Genomic DNA, 10,985 nt, shown 5'->3' with positions numbered 1-10,985 from the left:
GAAGTGGTGCTGTGGCTCAAGCGGTACAGCACTCGCCTTGAGCTGAAGAGCACAAGGACAGCGCCCAAGCCCAGAGTTCAAGCCCCATGACCGACAAAAAAAAGATATCATACTTCTAGATGAAATGATTATAAACATTAGCCTTCATCCTTTTTTGAAGTCTACTCATCATCATCATCATCATCATTCAGAAAAGGTACGATGGTTCATGGTTATAAATTTGCTTTATCTATTCATCATTAAGAGGTACTATCCCCTCTTAGGGACTGGTCTAATTGAAGTGTTCAACTAAAATTTCATGGAAGTGATACTGTGTGATTTGTGGTACATTAGAAATGGTAATATAACTTCAGATTAGCTCTGGATTGAGAAGTCTGGCTACCCTATGGCACCTATCTAAAGATAGGAAATAGACAGAACTGAGCTAGCTATCTGAGCTGGTCAAGTCCAGGTACCAGACATGTGAATGAAGTCACTGTTGGGAACTTCTCACCTCAGGCCACAGTTTACTACTTGATAAGATAGTCTCAGACAAGATGCTTTCAATTTCTATGAGACCTATAAAACTATGAGAGATTTAAAGAAGTATTATTGTTGTTTTAAGCCAGTGAATTGTGGGATTGTTCAGTAATAACTAGAACAAAGAAAAAGCTCCAGGGAAGCCGATGCTGCCATAGGATTAAAGTGAAATTACATTAAGTATATTTCCTGAATTCAGATTATGTTACTAAGCAATAAATTAAAAACAGGCAAATAAATGGAAGATTAGGTTTAGAATAACAAGTTATCAGTACAAATAAATGTTTTTTTATAGAGATAGCCCACAGATTTGAAGTGGAAATGGCAGTTCTTTGAAAACAGCGAACTAATTCTGGATGTTGTCTGCTCTTGAGCCTAGCTTACATTTATTGGCGTTACATAGGATGGATATGCTTTTCTCAGAAAATGGATTGTTTTCTTTTCCATAGACATGATGCTAGGGGAAAGAAGCACTTTTTCCAGAAGAAATAAATAACACAAGGTCAGGTGTTTATACTTACCTATTTACTCTATATCAGTCCTATCCTTTGTAAGCCTTACCTTCCCTACACACCAGCAGAGCTCCAATGAGGCCTGAATTCAGGTCTTTTACCAGGTCCACATGGGAAAGATATGAGTAGGTGAGACATGGTGGGTCAGATGCCATTGGACCATTTTCTTTCAGGACCTGCCAGACATAGGTATGGCTCTCACCAGGAAAGACTTTATCATCTTCTTTTTCCCTCTGGCTTGTCTGATCATCATATTCAGCTCCTAAAGCAAGAAGGAATAAAATGTTCCTTTCTAGGCCCACTGTGCATATAAGAATTAGAATTACTGAGACTTCTGCTAGGTAGCTCTGATCTCATGAAAGTATCCATATTGAGAAATATGTGGGTGAAAGAATGTCTGGAAATTCACTAAGAAACAGAAAGAAAATTCTTTTTTTACCTACATACTATTAGACTTGATCCTTCCTGGGAAGTTTATGTGAATAGGAAAGGTTATTGGACTTGTTCCACATGGGAAAAGAGAGGACATAATCCAAATTCAGGGCTTAGAATAAAATTATGATGCTCCTAATTTCATGAAGTTGTTTTCTACTAGGTCTCCAAATGAATCCTTTGACAAGGCCTCATTTAAGAGGGAGGTTATATGTCATGATGGCATAATTAATCAATCCCAATACAGTCTCAAGGACTGACCTATTCCTCCATCTTTTCCTGACTGAGACTCTGAGTACCTAATGAAAACCTTGGAGGCACTCCAGTTATTGGATGAAAAACGTTGTCTATCCGGATCTGAGATGAGCCACTTCATATATGACAGATGAGATTTTGTCACATCTGTCAAGTTGAATGCTATCCTATAGAAATATAACATGAGCACATGTGCAAGTTTAAATTTTCTGGTTGCCAAATTAACAAAAGTGAAGGAAAGTGTGGATATTATTTCCACTAATGTATTTCATTTAATCCATTGTATCAAAAGATTGTAATTTCAACAAATATCGATAAACAAAGAGTAGGGGATTTTGAATTCTTTTTTGCCAAGCCTTTCAGATGTAGTATGTATTTTACAGTGTCTTAACTATAATTTACCACATTTCAAGTGGCTTGTGGGTACCATATTGAACTGTGCAATATAGACTGTGGCTAGTGTCTGCTTGTTGAATTAGATTAGCTATTTCACTTGGAATGTGGAAATGTAGAATCCATGAACCAGTAGGCTCTTTTGTTATATATCTGGCCTTCATGCCAAGGAAACATCCTCATGCACCCTTTTTGCTGTCCAAGTTCTTGCAATTCTCAAGATCAGCTTGTAGAGATATTTCTGGATTCCTGGCATGTTTCTTCCCTCTTCTTTCTGATAAGAGAATCTCTCTCTGTATATAGGACAGGACCTTTTTCTGGGGGTAGATTAAGTAAGACTTATGTTTCTTTCCTATTTCTAATACTTCCATACCACTCAACATTAAGAATAAACTTCCAAAAAAAGAATAAACTTCCTTTCCACCTCTGGATCATTGTCTGTAAAAACAAGGCAAGCCACTGGCCATTGATCAAAACGAACTAAGCAACTCAATGGTAGCAATGGGAGGGAGGGAATGAGTGGGAAAGAGGGAACAGCTGGGCTGGCAAGATGGCTCAGTGGTAGAGTGCTTTCCTTGCTTGCATGAGGCCCTGTGTTCCATTCCTCAGCACCACAAAAGCAGAAAAAGTTGGAAGTGGGCTGTGGCTCAAGTGATAGAGCGCTAGCCTTCAGCTGAAGAGCTGAGGGACAGATGTGTGAAGCTTAACTTAACAAAATTAAATTTATATAAAAAAGAGGGAACAGCTGACACTAAGCAAAAGGAAAGAAATGTACATATCATCCAATGTGGAAGAAATAACTATTTTCAAAGCTCACAGAACTCATAACCTTTATTTATTTATTTATTTATTGTCGGTCATGAGGCTGAACTCTGGGCCTGGGTGCTGTCCCTCAGCTCTTTAGCTCAAGGCTAGTGCTCTGCCACTTGAGCCACCGTGCCACTTCTGGCTTTTTCTGCTTATGTGGTGCTGAGGAATTGAACCCAGGGCCTCATGCATGCGAGGCAAGCACTCTACCACTGAGCCACCTTCCCAGTCTCAGAACTCATAAACTTTATAGACCACGATAAAGACAATTTGCCCCATGAAGGTTCGAATGTGTTTGTGACTTTAACTAAGTATCACTATCCCACAATACTGTGCAATTTGTGAAATTTATGTAATCACTCAATCACAATAAAAAAATTGCAAAAACAAAAACAAGGCAAGCCTTGAACTTCCAGTGGTCATATATGTCATCATCTTAGAAAAGTCAGCCTGAAAATGAAAGCAAAAAAGAAGGAATGTGGAGCTGAGATAGTGGAGAAAAAACAGCCATGATGCTAAAGCCATCATCTGAATCCATGAACCCAGCCATACTCAGTTGGCTCCATGGATTTCCTAGTTTTATAAGCAAAATTCAACATTATCTATATGGCAACATTGCACAGTAGTATAGTAGTTTACAGCATAAGTTCTAGAGTTAATGAGCCTAGGTTTGGAACCTTATTCCATCAGTTACTGACTTTCCATAATTGTGTGTGTGTGTGTGCCTGCATACACACACATGCTTGAACTCGGCCTCAAACTCTCACTGGCTCTTTCACTCATGACTAGTTTTCTGCCATTTAAACCACACTTCCAGGTCCAACTTGGATTACATTTATATTCAACAGAATCAATCCAATTCCAGATGTGCCACTGTTTTGTTTCTCAAAGGTCTTGTACTGGAGGCCTGGCTCTTGAGATATTGGTTTTAAAACATGTGAACCTTTAAGAAGTAGGGTAAGTTAATAAACTTTCTGTTATTGTAACAAAATAAACAGGACAGCTAACTTACAAAGAAGAAAGGTTAGGTTTTTTGTCTTTTTCTTTTTTGGTACTGGGATTAGAACCCTGGACCTTGCACTTGCTAGGCAAGTGCTTTGCCACTGTGCTGCATCCCAGCCTGTAAGGTTAGTTTTATCTCCCAGTTTCAGAGGTTTCAGCTCATGGTCACCTGTTATTCTATCTGCTCACCAAAAGTAGATGCTAGGCCAGGTGTCAGTGGCTCATGCCTGTAATCCTAGCTACTCAGGAGGCTAAGGGTAACGATTGCAGTTCAAAGCCAGTCAGGACAAAAAAGTCCCTGTGAGACTCTTATTTCCAATAAACCACTAGAAAACCGGAAGTGGTGCTGTTGCTCAAGTGGTAGAGAGCTCTCCTTGAGCTGAAGAGCTGAGGGACAGCACCCAGGTCCAGAGTTCAAGCCCCACGATTGACCAAGAAAAAGAAAGGAAGAAAGGAAGGAAGGAAGGAAGGAAGGAAGAAAGAAAGAAAGAAAGAAAGAAAGAAAGAAAGAAAGAAGGAAAGAAAGAAAGGAAGGAAGGAAGGAAGGAAGAAAGTAGATGCTAGGGTCACACTTTTAGACCCTCAGAAATAAGAGATAAATAAACTTATTACTATAGCAGTCAGGTATTTTGTTACATAAACCAAAAGTAGAGTAGGTCACCATCACCAAGCATATGCATCTCAGCTTTGTATCTTTAAGACAAGAAAAGAGAAAGGCCTTTGACTTACCCTCAGAAGCTTTCCAGTATGATACACCAACAGCTTGAAGACTGACAGGATGAGAAGCCATGTTCTTAAGTGTAATAACCACAGTGTCATAAACTTCAGCCCAGATGGTAGGACCCAGCAGACCTATAAGAACAAAAAGTCCCTGAAAGGCTCTTTGGAGGATGGCACATCAGAAAACTTGTTTTTACAAAAGTAAATGTCATATTCACAATGGAGCATGCCCCTGGGACTATTGCTAAAAAATTGCTTATGCTTGTTGCTAATACCACCTCAGTTACATGATTGTTCTGAGGACTTATTTCTGGAAATTTGTTTAGTACATTCATAATTCAATCAGTAATTTAAGTTCCTATAGTCTATAAGAATTTTTCTAACCAAGCATCAGTGGAGTTACATCGTTGTAATCCTAGCTACTCAAGAGGTTAAGATCATGAGGATCACGGTTCAAAGACAACCTGGGCAGGAAAGTCTGTGAGACTCTCTTATTTCCAATGAACCACCAAAAAGTTAGAAATAGAGCTGTGGCTCAAGTGGTAAAGCACTAGCCTTAAGCAGGGAAAGCTCAGGGACCGTGCCTAGATGTTAAGTACAAGCCTTAGTACTGGCACAAAATATTTTCTAGGCACTGGATATTTTGCAAATCATATTCTAAACATATGAAACATATAAAGAACTAAACAAGATGATTTCTAGATGTTATAAATTCTATTGAAGATGATCATGTGGTAGACAATGATGAAGCAAGAGGTATAGGGTACTTTACAGAAGTCAAGAAGTCTGTCTTAGGGGAGTTGGCATTTGAACAGATATCTCACTAGATAAAAAGAAGCAATATTTTAAAATATCTAGTGGAAGAACATTAAAAACAACTAAAAATGCAAAAATTCTTAGTCAAGAATAAGCTCAACTAAGTGCTGGTGGCTCACATCTTTAATCCTTGCTACTCAGGAGGCTGAGATCTGAGGGTTGTGGTTCAAAGCCAGCCTGGGCAGGAAAGTCTATAAGACTCTTATCTCCAATAAACTGTTCAGAAAAAGCTGGAAGTGGTGCTGTGGCTCAAGTGGTAGAGTACTAGCTTTGAGCAAAAGAAGCTCAGGGACAGCGCCCAGCCATTGAGTTCAAGCCCAGTTCCAGCAAAAAGAAAAAAAAAAGAGTAAGCTTGACATAGTTAGCTAATGTGGTTGAAGCAAAGCAAATGAGCAGGGTACTGACAGGAAAATAAGATTATAGGCAGGTAGCAGCATAGGCCATTTTAATTTAGATTTATTTTTGTTTTAGAAGAAGTAAAACAAGACAATTTGGACCTTTTTTGTAGTAATAGTTAACAAGAGCTGGTGATGGCTTAGATGAGGGAAGGAAGGAAGGAGAGAGAAGGAAAAAAAGAAGGTGTAGGAGGAAAGAGAGGAGAATAGGAAGAGAGCGGACAGAAGAAGAGAGGAGGGCAGGGGAGGAGCAGAGGGAAGAGGAAATATTAAGGATGATTCCTAAGAGTTTGATATTTTACTGGGTGATTATCCATCCATGTCACATAAAATTAACGGGAAATTAATAGTTGTGTTCCACAGGTATTTTAAGTGTAAGATGAATATAAAGGCTTATTGAACCAAGTGGAATCAGTAAGGTGAAAACAGAAAGTGGCTTTGTTTTTCTTAAACCACAGTTTTAAGTTGCATTGTGTGGAATTTCCCATTTAGGTGCTTTAACAAAAACCAGTCTTTTCCATAAACCATTAGGTATTAACAAGCTGTAACATTTTAAGGCACTAACAAGTCCAATCCAGTCTTACATTAAACTTTTATTTTCTAGTTAAGTCTGACAGGCTCAGAAACCAATAATAGGTAAAAGTGGTTTGTTGGCAGTTTCATCGCTTTCCAAACTGTTTCCTAATCTTCCTCCCCAACTGACCACTGCCTCTATGTCCTTTAAGGCAGAAGCAAGCTGAAAAAGATTCAAGACTGTAAGGTCTTCCTTAAAAGGGACAATGGTGAGTGGCATTAGGAACTGAAAATGTAAAGAATGGAATAAGCCAAGGACCAAGTTCTGCATGCAGAAATTAAACAGAGAAGATGGAAAATTTAACCAGTGTATTTCCCTGATGTGAAGGAAACCTGGCCAAAAGAAAATTCTCTTTGGCAGCTGCCTGCTCTATTTAACTGCAGCCTCAGGATTGAAAATCCTTGCTAGGAAATAAGATACTCAATGTTATAATTAGCATTCAGTGTTGTTTTTATTACCCATCCAGTGTGGCCTTGGCTTGGTAATGTTGAAAAGACGATCTGTGAACTCTACAAACACAGTCTTTTTGTACATGATGGAGGTGTTGAGTGGAGAAGATCTTGGCATTTTAGGAGGAAATCTGTTGAAAACAAAGGAAAAATCATTCATTTCGATGGATCTTCTTTGAACCCATTGCACATATACACTATCCTCTTCTGCAAATTGGGAATTGTATACGAATCCCTCAAAACAATCTTGATTCTTGTACTTCCACCAAGGTGTTGATCCAGAGGAGCCAACCCACCCCCAATTACTTTCCTTTATGTGAAAGACAAAAGAGAAGAAATGCATATGTTAACATTCCTACGTGTGGTTTGAAAGCTATGAAAGTACTTAATAAAGCAGAGAAATAGAATTGGCTAGAAATACTTGTCTGATTTGCTTTCAAATACTTCACTGCCAACTATAAATTTGCCACAAGAGTTTAGGAGACATGATTGGGAGACGCCTGCTTTAGAAATACTGAAAACATAAATGCACCAAATGTTTTGCATGGAGAAGGCTGTGAGATCACCTCTGGGAGGAACACAAGTTACCCTCCACACATCAAACCACAAAGATGCTGTGCTAAGTATGAGAAATACAAGGAAGCACATGCTGGGGTGAAACCAGCAATTCCTCAAGTTTGTGCCTCAGCTTGAGACATTTACCAGTGGAGACATTTCCACTACAGGAGAATGTCTTTCTAAACTTTCAGGATAATGGGCACAACTAAGTGACATAACGTTCCAAGATTCACAGATTTTACTCGTTCCTGTTTTTTGTGGGGCTTTTGTTTGTGTATTTCCCTTAGGATTTGGCATATAAATCTTGTCAGATATGTTTGGCAATAATTGTCCTTGACATAAACTGTTCCTTCATGTTTTATCTGAAACCAATCAGAAAGCCTATTATATTCACTGGCCATTTCTTAGAAGAATCTGAGCAGCTGCAGGAACAGATAATGTGAAGCTGAGTTTCCTTAGCTGTTTTTTTCAAACGTTAGCAATCACTGTCAGGATGTGTCCAGAGTCAGCTTATCTTGTTAATCATAATGGAATAATTTAGATTATAAAACAATGTGATTAAAATAAAAATGCTAACAACTTCTTCCTTGTAAATACATGTGACTTCCTACACAACAGAAAGATAAATAATAAGTGAGTTAATTCATTAAATTCAATTTTAAACACAATATTTATTATGCTTTACGCTACTATATTGAAACTGCAGTATGAAGTACAGTATATGATGTATAATTGTCTCAATATTAAAATTGAGACCAAGGTTAAAATAAAAATGACTACTTGTTCAATTAATACTAGACTACCGACCATCTGAATCGCTAAGCTCATTAATTGAACTCAAATGAATGCTATATATACATTATAAAATAAATTTGGGTCCCTTCCTTACACCATACATGAAAAATAACTCAAAGCAGATCAATGACCTTAATATAGGGACTAAATATATAAAGTTCTTTGAAGAAAATGTAGGTAAAATCTTTGTGAGTTAGACTTGGTAATGATTTGTTTTCATATAATATCAAAAGCACAAGTAACCAAAGGGGAAAACTGTACTTCATGAAGTCAATTTGACTTTATCAAAATGAAAATTCTTGTGCTTCAGGGCCAGGCACTGGCAGCTGATGCATTGATCCTCGCTGCTCAGGAGGCTGAGATCTTGGGATCAAGGTTTTAGGGCAGCCCAGCAAGAAAGTCTGTGAGACTTGTATCTCCAATTATCAAAAAGCCAGGAAGGGGATTTGTAGCTCAAGTGGTAGAGTGCTAGCATTGAGCTATAAATCTCAGGGGCAGGATCAAGGCCCTTGAGTTCAAGCCGCAGGATCAGCTCACACAAAAAGATACTATTAGGAAAATGTAAAGACTACATATTGAATGTGCCAACTGTTTTTAACCAGTTAAAAGATTTAACTCAAGTAAAATATTTCAATAGATGTTTCTCTAAAGATATACAAATGATCAATAAGTACATGAAAGAACACATAATGCAATTACTCAGATAAATGCAAATGTAAACCACAATAAGATGCCATTTCATCCCTACTAGTGTGGCTATAATAGAAAACATAGTGCAACAAGTGTTGGTGTGGATGTGGAAAAATTAGAATACTCATATACTCCTAACAGGCGTGTAAAATGGAGTGGCTGCTTAGCAAAACAGCTTGGCAGTCCCTCAGAAAGTTAAATTTAGAATGACCATATGACATAGAAACCCTACTCCTAACCAACTGGAGTGACTCAAGTGGTAAAGAGCCAGCCTGAGCAAGAAACTCTACTTGTAAGTACAAATGAAAGCATACATCCACACAAAGATTTGCATATGAATATTCTTAGGCGCATTACCCAGAATAGTCCAAATGTGTATATTCAGTGGAATATTTATTCAGCCATGAAAGGCAATGAAGGTGCAATACATAAACCTTTATATATTTTATCCAATGGTGAACAGTGGGATTTCTTATTTTAAAAAAAGAATATTAAGTAGATGAGTGGATCAAAACTGTGGTACCTATACACAATGGAATTTTACACAACCATTAGAAAGAATAAAATAATGCCATTTGCAGGGAAATGGATGGAGCTAGACCAAATCATGTTAAGTGAGGTAAGCCAAGCTCAGAGAGACAAACTGCACATGTTCCCTCTGATATGCGGAAAGTAGATCTAAAATACACTGGAATATGATAAATTATACAGGATTCTAGATACTCATACCCAGTAAGGCCAAAAGAGGATAGTCTTAAGAGAGGAAATGCAAAGGCACAAGGCCTAAGTGCCTCTTCATATTTATATAAAATAACATATATACTGAAATGAACTATAAGACATGGAAACAAAAGACATTTTTCTCTCTCTGCCTTCCTTCCTTTCTCTCTTTCCTTCCTTCTTTCTTTCTTTCTTCCTTCCTTCCTTCCTTCCTTCCTTCCTTCCTTCCTTCCTTCCTCCCTCCATCCTCCCCTCTCTCTTTCTTTTGATTTTAGTCTTCTTTTATCAATGCATCAGCTATCAGTGCCTGGCCCTGATGGTATCTTTTGAAGCACAAAAATTTTCATTTTGATAAAGTCCAATTGACTTCACGAAGTACAATTTTCCCCTTTGGTTACTTTTGATTCCCTTTTGGTTACTTTTGATATTATATGTAAATAAGTCATTACCAAGTCTAACTCACACAAATTTTACTTATATTTTCCTAAAAGAACTGTACATTTAGTACCTATATTAAAGTCACTGATCTGCTTTGAGTTACTTTTTATGTATTGTGTGAGGAAGGGATTCAAATTTATTTTAAAATTCTTATTTTATAATGATTCTGTCTTATTTACCTTATGTATGGTGTATTCAAGTGTATATCTTCAGGCGGGTTGGGGGAGAACAGAACTTGGGGTAAAAAGGGTGCAAAGTTCAGCAATGGAGCTCACTAGACACTGGTTAAAGTGAACTGTAAAACTTGTGGGTGGAGATGGGACGGAGGGACTGGGAGAGAATGAGGGAACAGAAGACACTGTACAAAAGGAATGTACTCTACCTGACTCATGTAAATGTAATCCCTCTGTACATTCCCTCTATAATAACAATAAAGTAAATGAACAAAAAAGAAATTAATGTGCATTGTTTGCCAATAAAACAGCATAGTTAATCAATCAATCGTTCTTTTCTTCTCTGCTCAATAAAAAAGAAAACCACACCAAATGCTATAGAATACAGAAATGGTGTTCTCAGAGAATGGTGAATAGTTTTAAATACTTTCAGTATAAAAAACAACAAATAGGGCTGGGAAGGTGGCTCAGTGGTAGAGTGCTTGCCTTGCAATGCATGAGGCCCTGGGTTCGATTCCCCAGCACCACATAAGCAAAAAGAAAAAAGCCGGAAGTGGCGCTGTGGCTCAAGTGGTAGAGCGCTAGCCTTGAGCTGAAGAGCTGAGGGACAGTACCCAGGCCCAGAGTTCAGGCCCCACAACTGGACCCCCCCAAAAAAAAACAACAAATAAAAAGAAAAAAAATACTACTTTTTCTATGTATTGAAAAAAGTGCAGCGAGCCATAAGAAAGCCATAG

At 38.0% G+C, this 10,985-nt stretch overlaps 1 protein-coding gene across 3 annotated transcripts in view; it reads right to left on the bottom strand.

Annotated features, from left to right (window-relative positions):
• Positions 1-10,985, bottom strand: part of F8 (coagulation factor VIII, procoagulant component) — an 83,069-nt gene that overhangs the window by 70,225 nt on the left and 1,859 nt on the right. For 2 of the 3 annotated variants that reach the window (XM_013035393.1, XM_013035395.1), the window contains exons 2-4: positions 6,884-7,005; positions 4,650-4,772; positions 1,081-1,293 (exon numbers count right to left, since the gene is read on the bottom strand). In XM_013035393.1, the coding sequence (XP_012890847.1) occupies positions 1,081-1,293; positions 4,650-4,772; positions 6,884-7,005 (458 nt within the window). The remainder of the gene's footprint in view (positions 1-1,080; positions 1,294-4,649; positions 4,773-6,883; positions 7,006-10,985) is intronic. The other variant, XM_013035394.1, reaches the window with a different exon arrangement.

The sequence above is a fragment of the Dipodomys ordii genome, unplaced genomic scaffold (genome assembly GCF_000151885.1).
Source record: "Dipodomys ordii isolate 6190 unplaced genomic scaffold, Dord_2.0 Scaffold209, whole genome shotgun sequence".
In the NCBI taxonomy this organism is placed as follows: Eukaryota; Metazoa; Chordata; class Mammalia; order Rodentia; family Heteromyidae; genus Dipodomys; species Dipodomys ordii.
Note: the sequence above shows the minus strand (reverse complement) of the source record. Positions and strands in the feature narration are given on the sequence as shown.